This window comes from Cibotium barometz, chromosome 53 (assembly GCF_041138505.1).
Source record: "Cibotium barometz isolate CiBa-2024 chromosome 53, ASM4113850v1, whole genome shotgun sequence".
In the NCBI taxonomy this organism is placed as follows: Eukaryota; Viridiplantae; Streptophyta; class Polypodiopsida; order Cyatheales; family Cibotiaceae; genus Cibotium; species Cibotium barometz.
Genome location: NC_141098.1, coordinates 29,098,501 through 29,121,186, shown reverse-complemented (window position 1 = coordinate 29,121,186; position 22,686 = coordinate 29,098,501). Strand labels below are relative to the sequence as shown.

At 43.9% G+C, this 22,686-nt stretch overlaps 1 protein-coding gene across 1 annotated transcript in view; it reads right to left on the bottom strand.

Moving 5' to 3' along the window:
- Nucleotides 1–3,880: 3,880 nt before the first annotated feature.
- The window catches only part of LOC147608501 (ABC transporter E family member 2-like), a 45,857-nt gene continuing 27,051 nt past the window's right edge, over nucleotides 3,881–22,686 (bottom strand). The window contains exons 2-11 of the mRNA XM_086789543.1: nucleotides 10,462–10,547; nucleotides 10,263–10,360; nucleotides 8,041–8,158; nucleotides 7,840–7,929; nucleotides 7,432–7,736; nucleotides 6,763–6,958; nucleotides 6,404–6,589; nucleotides 6,040–6,309; nucleotides 5,705–5,950; nucleotides 3,881–4,368 (exon numbers count right to left, since the gene is read on the bottom strand). Coding sequence (XP_086645669.1) covers nucleotides 4,249–4,368; nucleotides 5,705–5,950; nucleotides 6,040–6,309; nucleotides 6,404–6,589; nucleotides 6,763–6,958; nucleotides 7,432–7,736; nucleotides 7,840–7,929; nucleotides 8,041–8,158; nucleotides 10,263–10,360; nucleotides 10,462–10,547 — 1,715 coding nt within the window. The 3' untranslated portion in view covers nucleotides 3,881–4,248. The remainder of the gene's footprint in view (nucleotides 4,369–5,704; nucleotides 5,951–6,039; nucleotides 6,310–6,403; nucleotides 6,590–6,762; nucleotides 6,959–7,431; nucleotides 7,737–7,839; nucleotides 7,930–8,040; nucleotides 8,159–10,262; nucleotides 10,361–10,461; nucleotides 10,548–22,686) is intronic.

The window sequence follows — 22,686 nt, the reverse complement described above, 5'->3', positions numbered from 1 at the left end:
GAAGAAAATATAAAAAAATTCAGCCATCCATACCTCTCTCTCTCTCACTCTCTCTCTCTCTCTCTCTCTCTCTCTCTCTCTCGTGTGTGTGTGTGTGTGAAGAAGTTTGCATGCAAGGAGCTCAAGCTCACCCTCTCCGTCACATTCTTCTGTCTTGTGTGCTTGTCTACTCTTGTGTGAATGTGTGTGTGAAGAAGTTTGTATGCAAGGAGCTCAAGCTCACCCTCTCCCCCACATTAGTCTCTCTTGTGTGCGTGTGTGCTATTCTTTGTGGGCAAGGAGCTCAAGCTCACCCTCCACCCCACATTCTTCTCTCTTATGTGCTTGTCTACTATTGTGTGTGTGTGTGTGTGTGTGTGTGTGTGAAGAAGTTTGCTTGCAAGGAGCTCAAGCTCACCCTCTCCCCCCCATTCTTCTCATCGTATATCAAAGTTATGATTCATGTAACGAGCTGATACATTGCCTAAGGCTAGATAACATAATATGCTTCAAGATACACCACCATCATATATTATCCTGGTTGTGCTACTCTAGCATGCCACCACACTATCCAAGTTTATAACATTGGAATCTCTATCTTCTCACATGCTCCCATATCTTAACTGAAACTCCTCTTGACTAACTGGTGGTTTATATTTCCATGTTGGTGACGGCTATGCTATGCTACTAGTGAAACAAGCAATATCTTTCTCTATACCCTTCATTATCTTATTGAGTCCACTATTGAACACAATTCCCGTAATCTAGCTTGTGCCTTGTCTACTGCCATACATCCTTTGAACTTAGCCTCAATGAAACCCTATCTTTCAAGGAATTCTTTTTTTTGTCTAGGCCTATGTGTCTCCACTTTGAACTCCCCGACTTCTATTGCATGCATCTCTTGAAAAAATGAATTATACACATGGCAAGCCATGATAGTCTAGCCATGCATCCATTTTACAAAGCCATAGCACACGTAAGAACTACCAATGTCTTTTCTTGGTCTCATTATGTTTATCAAATCAAACCCATTTCATGGCCAAAGATTTGACATTTCAAATACGTGGCATCGTTAAAAGAAGAGAGCTTTTGTTACCCTAGAATCACCATGCACTGAAAGTAATCATAGATAGTCTCTTCTTTAGCTAAAGGATAACACCAAATTCCTTGGCTCATTTACCACATTCCACTTGGACATCCTCTTCCACCTCAACAATCTTCTCTTGCCTAGACCTGGAAAAAGTTTGTCAAATAGCTCACATAATTATTGGTACGTCATCTTTCCCAGTGATGTAGTTCCTTTGATACTACTACTTCCAAATTTATTTTCTTAACTAATTTCTTTTACATTGCCTTGGGCTCCCAATCCCATCATCTTGAATGTGCTCCACTACTTTGGCCTTCATATCCTCCTTTGCATTATGTGATAGTCCCTCCCCTATAATGGTGCATCATCATTATGCAATGCAAATAGGAGGACAACCATAGAAATAGTATTTAAAGAAGCCAACATCCCCAACACTTTGTTTTTATATAGCACATATATTATTATAGTCTTATGTAGATTTTTCTCTCAAATAAATAAAAAACTAAATATATACCTTTAATTATCTAGTTACTATTTTGAATGCATATGAATTAATTATTCATTTTACTAACATTTGGTTTGTCTATCACTACTACAGTTACTATTATTACAAATATATAAGGAACATATTATTAAATATAATTAGTAATCTATTGTTGCTCTAATTGGCTATTTTACCCCCTACAATTCCTAATCTATTGTTGCTTGGCTATTTAACCCCTCTCTCTCTCTCTCTCTCTCTCTCTGTCTACATATATATATATATATACATTAACCATCTTAGTTGCACAATTCTCTCTCTCTCTCTCTCTCTCTCTCTCTCTCTCTCTCTCTCTCTCTATATATATATATATATATATATATGTATATATATATATATGTATATATATATATATGTATATATATATATATGTATATGTATATGTATGTACATACATACATACATACATACATATATATATATATATATATATATATATGCATGCATGCATACATACATACATACATACATACATATATACATACATACATATATATATATACACATATATATATATATACATACATATGTATGTATATATATATATAATACCACCACATTTTATAGCTCAAGTGCGCTCATAATTTCTGCAGAAAGTCACGAAAATATCAGAAATTAGAAATTGAAAAGCATTTTTTATAGTAGTCCTTATCAGAAAGCTAAAATGGGTTGAGAAGAACTACGCCATGTTGAGAGGGATGCTAACTTGGTTTTGCCAATTCATGCCTGTTGTTGTAGAGGATTTCATGGATGAAACTCTTCCCCTCAAGCAATCAGCTTCACAAGATTTGCTGCATGGTTTAGGCAGCTTGCCAAAAGCAATCCACATTTGCTCTCTTGTCATGACATGAAAAAACCAATCAGGATCTCCAATCCACGATTCTTAGCCTTCAAGCATGGTAGCTCCACTACACAAGGCCCAATCAATAAACCATCCAAATGGTGGAAAAGCTTATGGCCTCAAGGTCCAATCAAGCTTGATTCGTGGCCTGTTTATGGGAATTTTGACCATCAAATACATGTAAAAAATACACCCCCCCTTTTTCAAGGGGCAAAGTGCCCATAAACCTTCAGAGGGCATCAAATCCCTTCAATCCTTCTAGAGAAAGCCTCTTAGAAAATAGGGTTGCCAAAGAAGGCCAAATAAGGCCACTATTTCTCTCTAAATTTTAGAGATAAACATGTATATGTAAAAGGTCAACCTAGTTTATGGCCTTCAAATTGAAGGTTAGTGTAGGCCCTCAAATTTCACCCCTAGCATTGCGCGTTGAAAGGAAACCTCGAGTCCAATTAACGAACATTCAAATGGAAAGTTGTTCCAATGCTTGAAAAAAAGAAAGGGAAACCAACTAATCGAAACAAAGGCAATTTTTAAAAGTAAGCTCTAAAAATTAGACAAATGACAAGATTGCAACTATAATGCACTTCTTCTGTCCCCTTAAATTTAATTTTTTTTTAAACACAAAGACAAATTTCGATCAGGATTTTTGAATTCAAATTCAGAAAAAATGCACTACAAACCAAGTTTTTCTAGCACTGAGTTCTGATTTTGCTGCAACTCTTTAATTTTTTCCCTTGATAAAGTGGATCCTCGAAAATTAATCACTATTGGCAAAGCTAGGCATCAGTGTGGGGTCTGCTAAGTCTATTACTTGTCAATACCTTGATCTTTTGATATGTTCAAATGAAGCTTCAAGGTTAACAAAATGGCGTTATCAACAAACCTAGGAGCTTAACCACAACTCAAACATTCAAATGATAGCTTGTCAACAACCAACTAATGTGTACTACATCTACTTTGGAAGATTTGGCCTACCAGTGTGATAATGTGCACATCTATATTTAAATACAGTTACCTGTTACACAAGGGCTGGCATATACTTACAACGTCAACTATATTGTCCCCGGATATAAAGATAGCACACATCTGAAAAAGCATTTACTCTTTGAGTCATCCAGGTCAAAGTTCTCTATCGACGCCAGTTCCTACCTCTCTGAACTACCTACCATCTTCACAATGCCGAGTTAAAACTGATCAGGCTTCTTTATGGACTCATGCATGTATAGCCCATTGCAAAAAATGTAACATAAACAAGTACACTACGAACTGTTATACTTCGTGCCATATGCTGCCCCTTGTTAGTTCTAAACTTGTAACAAAGTGAAAAAAGGCATGACCATGACCAGAGAGATTCTGAATCTAATGAAGCTCGAAGGCCACGATATTCTTTGTTACATTGCTAAAAATAGAAAAAACGAAACACACACTGAAATTATTAATAAAAAGAGATCCAAAATTTGATGATAAATTGACCACAAACCCAACAAAATTTGATAATAAATACAAGACAATTTCAAAGATTGCAGAGGGCCATGCAAAAATGACATAACTTCTTAGATCGGAGGCTTTCATCAAGTAGATAACCTGTAACCAATGCAGTTCATAAACCACTTGCTTTGCTGTGAAGTCTCCAGCCTCTAAAGCTTCAGCTACACCACTAATGAGGTATTGCTAAAACTTGACCTCATTATACTTATATACGTTGCGTATACGCTGCCATGTTCAGGAGATAGCTTCAATCACATGCCCTCTTAGCACCTTTTGCAGAGGAACACCCACCCAATTGACAATCTCAATGGCTTAGTCATCCAAGTAGTAATAAGAACCTGCAGCCTTTTGTTCCCTGTCTTTGGTGGATTCCAACTTGTTAATCCGAGGTCTGAAGTTTGTTGGGTCTCGTCTAAAAGTAATATCCAGATGCTGAACCAAAGCAGAAAAGGGAGACGGGAGCGGGGGTGTGGATCAAGGTTAATAAAATTACCAATGCTGAAGCAATGAAAAAATAGCAATAAAGAGTGGCTGGCCGCTATAAAAACCATTGTATTCAGCAAAAAGAATGATCTGCATGGATTACAGACTTATTAAAAGACTAACTGCATTAATGGAACCAGCAAGTCACATAGATGTTAATCACAAATTGTAGTAGGCTTAAGAATCCTCTCACTTGATTTTGATGAGTGTAACCTAATGTTCATGGCTGGAAACCCAAAAGGCAACGCAAGTAAATAAAAAATAAAAAAGGAAATGCAGAAACTTTATCCATTCTGCTCACCGTTGACATAACTTGACTAGCATTTGACTCATTAATAGCTAGTGTTGACCAGTATTTGGCTTAGGTTGACTAATGCTTGAACAGTGTTTTATCCGTGTTTGACCTGAATGTGTCTAATAAGGACTTTTTCACTGGTTTGAGGAATATTTTTTTAAAGAGTAAGCACAATAACGCTAGAAACACCAAAGACAGAGCTAGCTTCCTGAGCACTTCTATATCAGACCCTCACACTGTTTTTAAAAAAACCATGAGCATTGACTTATTGATGCTTTGTGGCTGTTCGACCAACTGAAAGCATGCTTTCTAAGAAGGCAGGCAAGAACCTCTTCCTCGAGGCCAAAATTCTTGCTATTTAAATTTGACTCAGGGATTGAACTTTGATTTTGACTTGGTATTTGAGCAACGTTCCTATTTAGTGAGACTGAGAAATACCCTAATTCTTCTGGTCTCTGGTGCAGTGTCAATTGCATGGCATGCTCTCACACATCCATGTTTGAAACTTTGATCTTTTTATTTTAGTTTATGTTGTGTAAAGGTTTGTTTGCCCGTGTGGTAGTCATGCATGGGAAAGGTGGTCTATGGTCTGGAGGTGTCATCCTCACGTGTATTCCCTTGCCATAACACTTCTACGCTTGGGGGTGGTCCAGAGCAGTCAGACCTATGGTCAGGTTGGTGAGTCCATCAACTGCTTTCCTTGTGTTGTCTACGTGTATGTGTGCATCTTTAGGGCTCTGGATGTGGGTTGGCCCTAATTGCCTACACAAGGATGTTAAGGCGTTTCGCATAAATTTTATGATGCACCAACACATCCACGACTGATTTTTTGAGGAGCAACAGTTTGAAACTAGTATAATGCCAGCAGGCAGTTTCTTGCCGGAGTGGTTAGCTCACCCCCCACCTTAACCAAGCAGTCCTGAGTTCTAGCCCCAACATCACTTGAAAAAATATCCACGCAAAGGGGTAAAAGGTAATGGCAACACTTACCGAGAGAAACAAATTCATGCCCGTCAACAGACTCTGCGGCGTGTTGGCTGTGCAATCAACTGATGATCTCCCCTCGTATACAATGACCCTGTCAGCCAAGTAGGTTGCCATGATGAAGTCATGCTCCACAACAAACGCAGTCTTCTTTGCATGCAAGATAAAGCGTTTGATCACTTTTGACGCAACAATTCGCTGCTCGGAGTCCAGGTAAGCACTAGGCTCATCAATCAGATATATATCTGCCGGCTGTACAAGCACCACCAAAATCATAAAGCCGTATAGTGGGTGCAAAACGCGATTACAAAAGAAACAATAACCCTTATGATTAAGGTCACCTTGCCAAGACACAAGCAAAGAGCCACTCTTTGAAGCTCTCCACCAGACAAATTGATGACTTCTTGGTCCATAAGTGCCTCAATCTGCAGCGGCTTCATAACATCCGTGTTGAATTGTGGGTGCATGTACGAATCCCGGATTCTCGAATGCAAAAGATGCCTCACGGTGCTCTGAAACTTGGGGCTAATTTTCTGCGGCTTATATGAGACATTAAATTCCGGAATCTCGACCTCGCCCTCGTCCACAGTATCCGGCTTCAGCAATCCAGCCTGTAGCTCATAAAGAAGCATGCCATTCAGGTATTATGTATACCACAAACTTAAATAGGACTGCTGAAGCGAAGAACATGAAAAAAATCCCCACCAGCATTCGTATAAATGTTGTCTTTCCTGTCCCATTTTCACCCAACATGACAACAATCTGGGAGTCTGTAAACTCCCCCTCTTTCACAGTCAGCTTGAAATTCCCTTGAGTCTTGGACATTGCCGGGTACTTATATCGAGCATAGGTCCTGATCTCTTCGGCACTCTCCTGAGGAGTCTCTGCCACCTGCAAGAAAAAGTAAGACAGTTGGAAAATGAGTAGACACAGTCTAGGAGAAATACTTCACTTTTAGCCAGAATTCGACTACAGCTACCACATGAAGCTAGCATCTCAACAACTGGATCAACAGCTGCAGTCATCGCTTCAACATACACAACAACTCCGTTTCATAATGTTACCTTAAAGGTGAGAGACACGTCTCGAAAACGAAGGTTTTCTGTGGGCACAAAACCAGCCAAAAAGATATTGATACCTTCCCTGACTGAAAACGGAAGGGTCACCACACCGTAAGCTCCAGGCTTTCCATATAAGCAGCAAATGAAGTCAGACAAGTAATCAAGGACACTCAAGTCATGTTCCACTACGATCACATAGCTGCAAAAAGAGCAAGTCAACAATTCAGACAGTATAATCTTGTGCAATAAAACGTGCATATCATAAACAGCAGAAAGAAAACCTGCAATGGTTCCTATAGAATCCAATGAAGTTTGAATGGTCTAAAGCCAAACCTTTGTATTAAACAACAGACTCATGAGGTTTAAGAGTATGAATGTTGATTCGCATGAATATTGAATGCATGTTCAACCAAGAAGTCAACCCGACCTTTCAAAACCCCAAAAATGTTTTGATTCCCATGATTTAGAGAGGAAGAACTTAGGGGCACTGTGAGCACACGAGCATGCACACATGTGGTTCGCACACGTAGGCACATATTATACAAAGACACCAGCAGAGAGTAGAAGGCAGAAATTGGCTCTGAAGGAAAAGAGAAGAGGGAGTGAAGGGGGGGGGGGGGGGGGGGGGTGGCGCACGCGCGTGGTGGGGGGGGGTTGAATGGTGTATAGGACCTGTTGGGCCGGAGTAAGGATCTGACAACTTGAGCTGCTTTCAGCCTTTGCTTCACATCAAGATAGCTTGATGGCTCATCAAACATGTATATTTCAGCACATTGAATGGCAACAACTGCTATCGCAAAGCGCTGAAGCTCCCCACCTGACAGATCACCGACATCACGGTCCAAGACTTGATTCAAGTCAAGATCACGGACAAGATCTTCCTTCACATTCCGTTCATCCTTTTGTGAAAGAACTTCCCCCACGTTTCCTTTTACTGCCTTTGGAATGTGATCCACATACTGAGGCTTGAGAATGGCCTGTCAGAGGTGACAAGTAGGACAAATAGGAACCAGAAACTGATGTTGGAACACACAAAGATTATCAAGAATCATAGAAAACAGGCTGCGATTATGTCCATACCTTGAGGTTGTCTTCAAGTATGCGGGTAAAGTAGTTTTGAAGCTCTGAGCCTCTAAAGTGTGTTAAAATTTCTTGCCAATCTGGAGGATTCTGCAAACCCACAAAGGTTTTTTTTTGCCAAACACAACCAGTCTCAATTTGATGATTTTTGTAGACAGTTCAAAAAATGTGGACAAAGAAAATTGAGAAACAACTGCTTACATGGAATCTACCAAGATTTGGTTTTAATCTTCCTGCCAAGACCTTCAAGGCCGTGGATTTACCGATGCCATTTGTTCCAACCAAACCTAAGACTTGACCAGGCCTTGGCACAGGCAACCTGCACATGACACACAACTGCAACTCCATGAGCATACTTATGCAGGAAAAAAACCATGAACATGGAATTTTGACCTGCATTATTCGAGAAAATACTTACAAGTTGCATGGATGAAGCTGTGGTCAGCTGTGCACAAGAGACCCAATATTTCACTACTCTTTATAACTACCCATAATCATTATTAGCCATCGAGGAGGGCCGAGGCCCAAGTTGAGTGATGACAGTCTACGTTCTAAACATGCAAATGACCAAACTACAAGGTCCTCTATACGATGGTGTTAGAAACCCTTCATGACAGCCACAGGTCATTGTAGTTAACTTTATCATGTTTTTTGTGACACACCTCATGAGTACCTGCTTTATGACAAAAAACCTGCATTGCCCTTGATCACCCCCTCAAGCCATGGAGAAGAACTAAGAAACATGGAGTTAAGGGGATGATAACCGACTGCCTTCCCTCAAAGGGGGGATCTAACTGGTACAATTGCAACAAGCAGCATTAGGTAGATACTGGCATGCACTGTAAGCATTGGATCTATAACCGAACAAGTGTGGAGAAAAAAGGCACAGACCATTTGCACAATCAAGTTTCATCACGTAGAGATTTCTAGAACACACAAGTTGTACACCATGAAAGCCCACTAGGAGGTTGGCAAACCTTTCAAGACAGCACCAAACTATTGCATCATAAACTAGTACCAATGGCCACTTTACAAAGGTGGTAGCCACCCAAAACAAGGAGTCGCACACAGGATGAGGGTGGCATTGGTGAGAAGCTGCTTTGATATCTCCATGCCCTTCCATGTGTGGAATCCCCTTACACTGTCTTTCTTTGAGCGCTCTTGGGATCTCATGTGTAATGGCCTCGGCACTACCCTCGATAAGATTGTGCACACACATTGGATGACTGGGTCTGTTAAAGGCTGATACACCTCATCCCCAAGGAGGGCAGGGACATGGGACTCATCTGACATTGACAGCCCACAAGCTTCTTGGCACTTACTACAGCCTACAGTAGACTTGCAGGAAGCTATCAATCCCCAATTGGGCACCTGATTCCAGAGACCATGCATAGTGCCCTGACCAGTTTTCTAACAGTATGAACCATATCTAGAGGGCTATCTCAAGACCTTACCACCCTATTGCTGGATTTTGAGGGGGCCTACAATCATGAGAATTGGGTCCCCTTGTAATGTACTATGCTATAAATGGGCTTTTCTCCAGAGGTGGACCAGTAGGATTTCCACTCTTCACAGCGTGTCAAAATGCTGATAAACTTCTAGACATTGAATTCATTGCATAGTCAAGAGGAGATTTTCTGCTGTTTCAGGCTGCCAAAGGTATGCTCATCAATTGGCAAAACATTATACACTGGCTCCCCTCCAGTCTTCCACCACCTTGGGGTTACAAGGTGGGTCTGACTAGGGTTGCCAAGCATTCCAATGTGTGTTGCATGGGCAGCATGTGTAGTCTCAAAAGCAATTGCTCCTCTAATAGTTATCATTCGGCACAAGATCCTAAATTGGAACACAGCCTGTTTCTCTGTGAGCTCTTTCCACCAAGTAATTTATCACTTTTTGCTAGTGCTGCTTGCACAAGCATGCATCGACCCAAGTACACCATGGTCAAGCAAAAACCGGTAGAACAAATGTCAAAGCGACAATGATCTGGAACACTCTCATTCTTCCTTTGTATAAGAAAGAGCTTTTTTGTGGATCTCGAGAGGAGTCCAGCCCTTTGTGAGCTGATTCTAAGCAGAATGCAGCTAGGAGGGGATCCATGGAAGGACTAAATGAACTCCCGTGTACAACAGCATTCTCTAAAGAGGGAGGACAATCACAACTGACCTCACATTGAATCTTTATGAAGGTGAGAGTTGGAACTCCAAGCACCCAACAGTGGTAAATTAGGCTTTGCACGAGCCTTCACCTGCCCAATCATTCGAGTATTGCAAAAGCTTCCATCCTAGACCACTCGATAACCCTATGCTGAGACCCTCCTGCTATCTCACATACCTTCTAGCATATTCTGTGTTACTACCTCCTAGAAGTAAAACATACTTAACTTCATCAACATGAAACATGCAAAAAAATCATTTGCTTGCCTATGCAGCTTAAAAGTATTCGCCCCATAGCGATGTGTGGTATCTTTGTCCAAGTCCTTTGGCAAATTTATGATTTGAATAGCTTCAAATGGGCATTTCTGCAATGACAACCCGTTCACATTGCTTACTATAACCTCTCAATTGCAACAAGAACAATAAGCATTCCTAGTCAAAAAATAACTTAGAAACATCTCTTTACCTTAACGCAAATACCGCAACCAATGCAAAGCTCCTCTGATATGAAGGCAATTTTTGAGGCAGGAGAAACTTCAATGCACAACTTTCCTGTAAGTGCAAGCAATAGAAGAAGATAAGTTTTTCTTTTTCATGAGTGTGTGTGTTTTTTTGGGCGCGGGGCGCGACCGGAGAAGGGGGGGGGGGGGGGGGGGGTGGTTGGGGGGGCTTTGGTCAACTCAAATAAGGACAATATTATTCAAAGATGAATAGCAGCTTTACAGCAGAAGCCCGATTTGATCAAGATCGGATCGGCCACGTGTCGGAGGGTGTGTACTTCCTGTCGACAGCATATGTGACCTATTGGACCATTTGAAGTTGGCCGACAATAGTCAGCCAATTGGATTGGCAGCCAAAGGGCCTATAAAAGGCCATGTTAGAAATCATTGTAGTGATCTCACCTCCCCCCAAGGTGGGGCAGGTCTAGGATAGGACCCTTGAGGTCTAGATTAGGACTTTTGGGTTGATAAAGGCAGCCAACATCTTGTACCCTTTTTGTACTATATGAATATACTGAATACACAGCCATCTCTGTCTCTTCCTATTCTCTGTCTATGTTGATTATTCTTGCATCGAGTTCCTATGCAGTGCTTAGGGCTGAGAGAGGACTACCCAGAGCTTCCACATGTTACAGTGGTAGGTAGTCTTCTTTCAGCCCTAAGCACTGCATAGGAACTCTCGATGCAAGAATAATCAACATAGAGAGAGAGAGAGAGAGAGAGAGAGATGGCAGTGTATTTAGTATATTCATATAGTACAAAAAGGATACAAGATGTTGGCTGCCTTAAGCAACCCAAAAGTCCCAATCTAGACCTCAAGGGTCCTATCCTAGACCTGCCCCTCCTTGGGGGGAGATGATTAACTATTGGACAAGCCCTTGCCTTATATAGGCCTTGAAATGCTGGTCGGTCTATCTATCTTCATGTCAGCCCATGCTGAGACGTCATTCCCAAGTGTAAGAATCATGCTGGCCGACAGCTCCTAAAGCTGGCCAACAGCTGTCCTGAACTGCCCCTAAGGCTAATACTACCCAAACCTAATGATTTATCCTTTGCCTAATCACAGATTAACCTATTATCCTTTGCCTAATCACGGATTAACCTTGGAAAGCTGCCATGTCCATGTGTGCACATGAAATCCGCTCCTAAAACCGGCGTCTGGTAGAAACCAAAGCGCGGTAGACTAGTAGTCACCCAAACACAGTTGTAATCAAGCAAATAAGACAGATAAAAAAGGAGCTAGAGTGCTCCTACACAAAAAGAAGAACGACACCTTTTGGCCCCGAAACTTGGCACCCCTTCGGTATTTCTTTATTCAAATCAATAGAAGAGTTTAACTGAATACATCATGGCCATTCATGGCTCATACATATGCATGTCCAAACTGCCAGTCCTCTGGACCTCTTAGCATAGAGGTTTCACACAGCCCTGTGCCCCAAGACACCACACTGTTATTCACCTCTAATCAGCCAAGATAGCACATTCATGAGGCCCTGTAAACACAGTCAATTTGCCCATGCACGTAGCCAAAAACACAGCCATGAAACAGTCCATGAACCCTTCCTGAAACATTCAATTGTTGCTCCTGTTTCTGCCCTCTTGGGCTGCAAATTCCTCCTCTCACAAGGTACCGAGAGAAGAACCCCTGAACAGCCCTCTGACTGGAAGAAAGAGAAGATGTGTGCTCCTTAGGCTCGCAAGCGTGTGACCAGAGCAGCCATCATCCTTGCCTCAATCTCCATCTTCACCAAGACTGATCGAGAGAGAGAGAGAGAGAGAGAGAGAGAGAAAGAGAAAAGAAAAGCTTCAGCCCTGTGCCGCCTTCCAAGAGAGAGAAGGCGTGAGAAAAACCTGCACCTGCTCTGTCCGCCTCCTGTAGCCCTCTGTGCGCCTGCGCATGAAAGAACCCTGCAGCCTGCCACTTGCAAAGAGAGAAAGAGAGAAAACAGCCTGCAGTCCTGTGCTTCCCCTCTTTCAACCACCTGCAGTTCAATAGCTGGCTACCTGTATTCGTTTTCTGCAACCAGCCCGCTAGCTTGCCAAGAAGGAGAAAGAGTGCTGAGTGCTTCCTCTACTGCAGCCGCCTCTCACCACCAAGAGAGAGAGAGAGAGAGAGAGAGAGAGTGATAGCCAGAGAAACCTGCAGTTCAGCCCAGCCCACCAGTCTTTCTCTTCAAAGGAGAGCAAAGCATGAGAGCAAAAAGCGTACCCCTGGCTGCTGCCCGACTCCTCCAAAAGAAGCCCTTTTGCCAATAATAGCATGACTCCCCAAAGCCACGATTCTCCCCAAAAAGTATTCCTTTGGTTTAAAACCTTTGTGTCCTCCTAAGGTTTTTAAAACCTTTGTCTCCTCCTAACATTTATCACGCCCCCCCCCCCACATGGGGTTATAAAAGGGAAACTTCATAATAATACCTAGAGTCCTCTAGACCACAAGTGTGCACATTTAATAAATGTTCTACACACTTGTGTCCTGCAAATTGACCACCACGCCCAATGTTCAGCTACGCTATACAAATTCACAGGGTCGTGACATACCCCCCTCTTGAAAAAATGGCAAGCATCCTCGATTGCATCCTGGTGATATAGCAAGACATCCAAAGTGGAACCACACTGATAACGAAGGCTGCCCAATACAATAAGATATCAGCCATGTGATCCAACTAAAAGTGAAAAGTACAATATGGCAAGATTGGCATCCCAATCTCTCTGAGCCATACATATGTAGCAACATTCACTGCAAGCCAATGGTGTAGTAATAGTCCAAGTTGTATACCACTGTGAACCATACATAACCACAATATCCAATGTGACTAGTACACATATATCATAGAAGTCCCATAAGCAGATGTATTGTCAGCTGTCAATACCTTCGAGTGAGACAAAAGCTGCACCAAGCGACCTCTAGATAACATCTGAGCCTGTCTGTATCAAGGAAGCGGAGGTGCTATCCCCCTCTTGAGCATCAGGCAATGCTCCAGACCTGTGCTCTGCTGAACCTGAATGAGTCGTAACAAGAGTCGGCTTCAACTCAAAGGCATCAAGGTAAAACTACAATACCTGAGGTGAATCTGCTAAGTCACCCTCCTCCATCCACTTCGCATCCATCAGTGAATAGTTCTTTAACTTCACAAGATAGCGATGGGAAACTTTACCTCGTACCTTTCTTTCCTTATGTGCCAGTATCTGCTCTGGAATAAGAACCTCATCAAGTTCCTCCACTTCCGGCTGAGCCTCATCTGATACATCCTCAAGCACAGTAGACTCACATGAAATGCATTGTGAATCCTCCAGTGATCTAGTAGCTTCAAACGATAGGCCACCTCACCGATCTTTTCCAATACCTGAAAAGGTCCATAGTAGTGCATGCTCAACTTAGGGAATAAGCACTCTTTACCCTTCATCTTCTTGAGCCTAGCTTTCTCAAATCGCAAAAGAACCCAATCACCCAATGCAAACTCTAATGCACGCCTGTGACGGTCTGCTGCCTTCTTTTTCTTTTGTTGAGTTTTTTGGAGTGCCAATTTAACTCTCCTATAAGCTTCATCCATGTTCTCCACATACTAGTCAGCCTGAAAGATCTTATCCTTTGTGTGCAAACTGGGTGGTACCTTCTCACCTCCTTCCACAATCTCAAAAGGCACCTTGCCCGTCAAGGTATGGATGGTGTTGTTATGAGCGAACTCCACCAAAGGAAGATACTTTTCCCATTGTTTCTTGTGCTCTGACACATAGCACTTGAGAAGATCTAACACTATGGAATTAGCCGCTTCTGGCTGCCCATCTGTCTGTGGATGAAACGATGATGAAACCTTGAGAGTTGTACCCATGTTGTCAAGCAATCCTCTCCAAAATAAACTCGTCATCCGTGGATCACGGTCACTAATGATAGACGAAGGCATGCCACAATACTTGATTTATGTTCGCCATGAACAATTTCACCATGTGATCAACTTTGATCTTCTTACGCACGGGAATGAAATGAGCCTGCTTACTGAACCTGCATATGATAGTCCAAATGCCATCATTCCCCGTTTGTGTCCTCGGAAGATCAAATATAAAATCCATGGCAATGCTCTCCCATGGTCTATCTGGAATAGGTAAAGGCTGAAGTAACCCTGGTGTCTTTTGACGGTCAAACTTCACCTTCTAACATACAATGCATTGCCTAACAAAAGCATCAACATCTCTTCTCAAGGTTGGCCAATAAAAGAAAGCCTCAACTGCCTTTACCGTGGCCTCAATGCCCCTATGACCTGCATACGGTGGAGCATGACTTTCAATCATAACCTTGAGTCGTAACTGCTTGGTAACACAGTCTACCATGCATCAACAAGAAGCCATCCCTGAGAGTATAATGATCATGCGGCTGACCCTCAGACATCTGATCATAGACCCTGCCAAAATTCTCATCATGGGCATACTGCTCTTTCATCTCATCAAGCTCATGATGATAAGCAAGTGAAACTACTGAGACCTATGGCTTGCATGACAAAGCATTTGCCGCAACATTCTTTTTGCCTTCCACATGTACAATCTAAAAGTGGAACATAGACAAAAAATTGGCCCATCTCATATGCTTCTCAGAAAGTTTAGTTTGCCTCAGGAAATAACGGAAGGTCTGATGATCTACCTGCACAGTGAAATCAGCCCCAAGCAAATAGTGTTTCCACGTAGAAAGAGCATGAATTACAGCCAACATCTCTTTCTCATAGACCTGTAAATGCTTCTCGGCATTCTGTAATATACAACTCTCATAGGCTATCACATGTCCTTCCTGCATGAGAACTGCCCCAATGTTGTTCCCACATGCATCACACTAGACAAAAGCCTTTCCGAGATCTGGTAGTGCCAATACGGGATCCAAAGTAAGCTTTTCTTTAAGCTTTTTAAAGGCTCCAATTTTCCGATCAGCCCATCGAAACGGAGTTCCCTTCTTTGTTAAGGCATGAAAGAGCGAAGCAATCTCAGCAAAATACCATACGTACCGCTTGTAAGAGGAACACAATCCCAAAAAGCTACATACATCATGCACGCTCTTCAAATCTGGCCAGTTGAGAATTGCTTTCACTTTCGAAGGATCCATACGGACTCCAGCTTTGGACACGATGTGCCCCAAGAAGTGTATTTCTTCCAAGAAGAACTCACTCTTCTTGCCATTTACGACCAACCTATGCTTCTGGAGTTCTTCAAACACTGTGGCCAAATGTTCCCTATGCTCCTCCTCTGAGCTTGAATGCACAATCATGTCATCAAAGAATGTGCCCACAAACGCTCTATGAGAGCCGGAAAATCCTATCCATCATCCTGTTAAAGGTAACGAGAGCATTTGTCAAGCCAAAGGGCATGACCAAGAACTCATATAGCCCAAAGGTGGTCCGAAATGCTGTCTTATGCACATCCTCGGGTCTAATGTGTATCTGATGATACCCACTTTTCAAGTCTATTCGACTAAAGACTGTGGAGCCCTGTAAACGGTCCAATATGCCATCGATCCTCGGAATAGAGAATCGATTCTCGATGGTGTTCTTGTTTAGCGAACTGTAATCTATACACATGCACCAAGAACCATCTTTCTTTTGCACTAAGAGCACAGGTGAGCAAAAGGGTGATGAGCTAGGCTGAATCAACCTCTTTTCAACAACTCTTGTACCTGGCTCATAACTTCCTCTTGTTGGGCTGCACTAACACGGTACGGCAGTCTATTTGGTGGGATACTTGTTACAACCCTGTGTTTTTCCCTCTGGACAACAAGCAGGTGGGCACGGGCACGGGCACGGGCACGGGCACGGGATGGACAGTGTGAACGGCATCAATTTGGATATGAAAAGGAAACCCATATGTGTGTGGCCAGCCCAAGTGTGAAAGGGAACAAAAGGGACTTTTAAGTTTATAAGGTTTTTAAACCTTTGAAGGCTTAAAATATTATTATTATTTGTAAGCATGAGTTTTTTATATTTGCTTTTAGTTTTTGGAGAAAAAGTGAATCGCATGGTTATAAAGGGCGAAGGGTGGCGGATTCGAGAGCAGGTCGCCGGGTGGTCATCGTCGAGTCGTTGAGTGGCTTGAGGCGCTTCTCTCGGTTTGTGGTCGTGACTATGGTGGGTCATGGTGGTGTGGTCGTCATGTGGTTTGCGCGGGCGCATCACCTTGGAGCAGGTCACTTGCGCATCACCTTGGCGCCAGGCGGGCTGCAGCCAGCAAGGAGCGCCAGGCAGGCTGCGTATGGGCTACAGCCAGGCGGGCTGCAGCCAGCAAAAGGGGGCCAAGCGGGCTGCAGCCAGCAAGGAGCGCCAGGCGGGCTGCAGCCAGCAAGGAGCGCCAGGCGGGCTGCGTATGGGCTACAGCCATGCGGGCTGCAGCCAGCAGAGGGCGCCAAATGGGCTACGTGTTTGGGCTACAGCCAGGCGAGAGACTCTCTGCAGCCAGGCGGGCGTCAGGCAGGAGATTCTCTGCAGCCAGGCGGGTGTCAGGTGGGAGGCTCTCTATGCCAGGTGGCTGCGCGTATGGGCTACAGCCAACAACAAGCGACCAGGCGGGCAGCAACGAGCAGCCAGGCGGGTAGTGTTCTGCAGTGTGGACCAAATTCAGAGTGCAGTCTTCTCTCTCATCTTCTCTTCGCGACTAGAGGAGTGCACGGCCGATGATGGAAGCAGGGGTGGAGACTAGAGATCAGTCTCTCTCTCTCTCTCTCTCTCTCTCTCTCTCTCTCTCTCTCTCTCTCTCTCCCGCTTGCTGCCTATCTTTCTCTCTCTTCGCAACAGCCCCCTCTCGCCTCTCTCTCTCTCTCTCTCTGGGAAGCGCTGCAGACACGCACGGAGCTCTTCCTATGGCCAAGGGTTAATTAATTTTTAACCCGAAACCAGCCTTTTTCAGCCCAAGACAAGATGGAGAGGATCGACATTGAAGACCTGATCAAGGCAGCCATCCAACAACACAAGAAAGAGACGGACAATGCAATTAATATGGTCAACCGGAGCCTTCTTGACAAAGTCAAGAAGCTTCAAGCGCGGATAGCAGCCCAAGATGCAGAGATCGCAAATCTCAAGAAGGAGATAGAAGAAGCACGTGCTCAACATAAGCTCGAGGAAGGTGAAATTCAGCCCGTCATGATGGAGGAGCTGAACACCATCAAGGCCCAAGTGAGAACACTTCAAGAGGGAGAAGAAAAGAAGGCCCGAGAGACCTCCTCGTGGGTGGAGGTGCTCACGAAGACGCAAAAGCAAGTAGATGAAACGGAGAAATGGATAGAAGTGGTCAAGAAAGGTAAGAACAAGGAGGCCGAAAGCACATCTACCTTGAAGATTATCAACCTAACCATTGAGGAGGAACAAAGAAGAAAGACAAGGGAACTTCATGTGCGGATCACGGGTCTTAAGGACGGTGACAATGTAGAGGAGGAAGCCAAAGATTTATACACGCATGGCTTTGTGGATTTCCGCAAGGCCTTTGACACAGTGCCCAGAGCACATGGGAGGAGGATCTACTGTGGCTTTGTGGATTTCCGCAAGGCCTTTGACACAGTGCCCAGAGCTAGACTGAAGCGCAGGCTGCAAGACTTGGGGGTTCCATGTGAGCTCATTTGGGGTATTATGGCACTTTATGAGACAGTAGTTGGGCAGGTGCGGACTTCAGACTCCAGAGGGTCTCTCCTAGCCAGTACACTCCACTATAGGGGTGAAACAGGGCTGCCCGCTCTCTCCGACTCTATTTGGACTATACATTGATGAGATCTCTGATTATATTGGGACACGAGGGGACAAAGGAGCCCAGTTGGCTGGCACTTGGATACCTCTGCTCTTATATGCTGATGATATTGTGCTTATAGCAGACTCACTAGAGGGTATGCAGAGGCACTTGGATACTTTACATGCTTATGCACAGGACAGTGGGCTCTCAGTTAACCTTGGTAAGACCAAGGTTATAGTGTTTAACACTACAGCTCAGTGGGTCTGGAGATCAGCGCCTATTTTCACATATGGGCAGGAGACAGTGGAGTATGTTGACTCATACACATATCTTGGAGTGGTGTTCACTGGGCCCACATTTTCCATGAGGGGGCAGCAGAGGCCAGATTGACTAGAGGATATGCAGCACTAGGAGGTCTAGAGAGGATGTGCTCACAGGTACAGTTTCAGGAGCCACGCACTAAGCTGTGGCTTTTTGACACGCTGGTCACATCGGCTATGCTGTATGGAGTACAGATCTGGGAGCCTAGCCTAGATCGTCACAGTCGATCAGGACACACATACGATGGATGGAGATCGATGGAGAGACCACTTGTGTCCATGATCTCCAGGATGATTCGGGCTAAGGCCTCGGTACCCCATGAGATTATCAGAGCCAAGATGGGAGCACCACCGATCGTAGTCGAGGCTCTTGCCAGATCAATGTCCTTCATTCATAGCACCTGGAAGCTTCCCCGACACAACTTGCTTTAGAGTCCTCTCATCAGCTAGTCATAGAGGGAGACACTTCATGTTGGTATGCGCAGATAGCATCCTGGTTTGAGCTCCATGGGTTCAGTTTAGACAGACTTCCACCCTTCCAGTACTCTCTGGAGGCACCCTCTCTCACCTTAACACATTCTGAGATTAGTAGAGTCATCAGACAGGACCTCATTCAGTTGGACACTAGGAGGACATGGCTAGAGCCCTCACAGGAGTTGGGGACGAAGATGGCTTTCTATAGAGACCATCTTCTCCACACCACTGAGAATGGTTTTATACTTGGACCGAGCTACATGGATACCCATCTGTCTCATGGATTGAGGTGCGCCATTGGGCAGATCCGCACCTCTTCACATCAGTTAGAGATAGAGACAGGCAAATTTAGAGGCATACCTCCAGGGGATAGGATTTGTCAAATTTGTTGAATAGAGCCAGAGACGGAGGAGCACAGAGAGGGATTTGGACCACTGGCTAGAGTCATGGACTATTGTGATCAGCGATGCTTGGGTTTTTATGTCCTAGAGATCCGCAAGCTCAGAGAGTCCATTATCAGGAGCAGACGCCCGACTGGCAGGGAGTCCACACAGACATATTACTGACTTCTTTAGAGGGACTACCCGGGAGGGGACACAACCGACAGCCCAACAGTGGGCACCCCGTGGGACTCTAGTTGAGAGACTTATCCAGTTGGGCAGATCCAGACGCCCGAGGGTTCGCGGATCCTCACATCGGAGACGGTGCCTACACCGGAGGATTCAGAGCATCATTGCGAGGCATCGGGCTCATCCGACCAGGCATCTCACTATGGCAGATATCCAGGCCATCCGGCAGAGACCCATGCTAGAGCTCCTAGGATGATTACCACTCCAGCCATATACTGTTGTACTCACTGTCACTTTTGTACTCCCCCATATTCATGTATTCATGTATCCATGTACTCATGTACCCCATTTTGACTAGTAGCATTAGCTTCCCACTCTCCCTAGTTGCTGCTTCCGGATGCTCCCTACTGATGTATTGTAGGGCTAGATAATTACCTTCAGTTCTTTCTTTTCTTTTCCAGACAGTGTATCAAATGTCACATGGTTGTAACTTTGGTCTCATAGGTCACTTTGGCCTTTTGAAGACGTTAATATAACGTTTCATTTAATTTCTCTCTCTCAGTGGATTACAGGCCCTAGTGCGAGGATATTGTTCTCTTCTCATCATGGATTGCAGGCCTTGTTTACAAGATTTGGATACAGAGGATCAAGCTAAGATGCACAGGATGATGTTCTTGGAAGAGATGTGTTGTTACTCTGCGTCTTGGACTTATGTGTATTCAGGGATTGCTTGACACGTCCTCTATCTTTCTCTCTCTAGGTTTTTGCAACCGTGATTTGATAGTATATCTGTCATGGAAACAGGACATTGGTTTTTCGAGAGGAAACAGGACTTTGGTATCAAGGAAACAGGCCTTCGGTTTATGGGATACACGTCTTTGGTTTATCGGATATAGGTCTTTGGTTTCATGTGGAAAACATGTCTTTGGATTCATGTGGACAAGTTATAGTTTTCTCGAGGTTACATGCAAGCTATGACTATAGGGAAAGACATATGGTTTGGTACAACCCTACTGTTGTTTGGGAAAGGGTTTGAGGGATCCATGGTAGCGATGGAGAAGACCTTTTCAAGCAAGGAGGTGTTGTACAGGTGTGCCTTCTCTATGGAATGCTTTGCTGTAATAACGAGAGTTCTTATTTGGAAGTCCTGGGTGAAAGCTTCGAGGGATCCTATTGGTAGAGGATTCTACAAGTTGTACTTTGTACTCAAATTTTGATCAAGTAAAGAAATAGCGCAAGGGGCGTCACTGCGTTTTGGGCCCAATCGGTGTCCTTGTGGAGCACTCTAGCTCCCCCTATTTGTTTCCTTTTCCAGGTCCCCATGGGTGATGAAGTGTTTTGTGTGCGAGTGTTTGTTTCACCGCCCGTCAGATTTCTGAAGGCCGGTTTCATGGTTCCGTCGTCGGGATATCGTCAACTTTCTCAAGAAGGCGAGCCCGTGGTTGTCACATCAAAAGCTTCAACATGTGGAAAGTGAAAAGGAAGTGCAGGAGACAGTGCAAGATTGTGTGTCTTTGCCTATATGAGGTGAAGAGCAAAAGCTAAAGATGAAGCTCAGGAGAAAAGACACCAAGGACAGGAAGTAGTCAGCCAGAAACAAGAAGCAGTTGAAGAGTTATGGTGCAAGAGATGGGTTGAAGGTTATGGCTTTCGACACTTTGTCACCAGTGGTATCTTTACGGAGGCTTCATGGGTTCGGAAGGCAACTTCTTTCTATGTTTAGCAGTGGTGATCTACTATGCTTCATTGGGGACTTGTGCTTACCACTTGGGTGGAGTGCAAGTAGGTTTTGGGTGCCTGTGGATGTATTAGATGAGGCTCAGTCGGAAGTGGAGGAGCTTGATGAGGTTCTTATTCCCGAGCAGATACTGGCACATAAGGAAAGAAAGGTACAAGGTAAAGTTTCCCGTCGCTATCTTGTGAAGTTTAAAGAACTATTCACTGATGGATGCGAAGTGGATGGAGGAGGGTGACTTAGCAAATTCACCTCAGGTGTTGTAGCTTTATCTTGATGCCTTTGAGTTGGAGCCGACTCTTGCGACGGCTCATTCTGGTTCAGCAGAGCATGGGTCTGGAGCATTGCTTGATGCTCAAGAGGGGGGTAGCACCTCCGCTCCCTTGTTACAGACAGGCTCAGTTTTTCATCTAGGAGTCGCTTCGTGACATCTTTGTATCCACTCGAAGGTACTAAGGCTAACAGTACATCTGCTTATGGGACTTCTATGATATTGTGTACTAGTCACATGACATGGTAAAGTTGGGTATGGTTCACAGTCGGCCACACCTTGAACTATAACTGCAACTATGGATGGTTTTTTTTGGAACTAAAGTATGACTGAGGAAGATTGGGACATTGATCTTTGTCATATGGTTCTGGCTGTTCTTGACCACACGATTGGTCAATTGGATATTGAGATGATGCTATTTGTGGAGTTGATCTCCTTTGGAATGGCATGGTTTGGTTGAGCTCAAAGTCTGCGGCAACCTAAGCTAACGCTTCGAGACTCTATGAAGGGCATAAGTCTTGCGAGCAGTCCTAGAGTTGGTTTGGTTCATGGATATATGGATCGAACTCCATTTGTGCATGTATGCATAAACTTTTTGAGGTATTATTGTATTATGGTGCCATTGGATCCCGGTACCATTGAGAATACATTGGGTAATACTCTGGATTGTGTCGTGAGATGTATGTATGTTGGTATGATACATCAAGTACTTTATTATGTTCATCATTGGGTGTGATTCCTGCGGAATAGCCATGAGACATATGTGGGAAGTACTTAGTGGATGTATAGTTTGATGCATTGAGTGCTTTCATATGCTCATGTTGTACCTCCAGTCGTGGATATCCATGGGTGTAAGTCTTGCGAGCAACCCTGAGACTGATATTTTGGAGTGGGTAGAGCATCTTCAGGAGCATATTGTTTGCGAATGCATATGTTTGTCATATGTAGTATGATGCATGCTTTTGTTTTTGGCTAACACAGGTAACGTGTTTCCACTTGGTTTTAGACTTTTGCTGCAGGTTCTCAAGGAACAAGCAAGAGTTGTTTGTCACTTTGATGTGACAGTATGGCCTTATTGTCCAGGATGATTGTTTCATCACCCAGATACACTGGAAGGCCATTGCTTTTGTCAT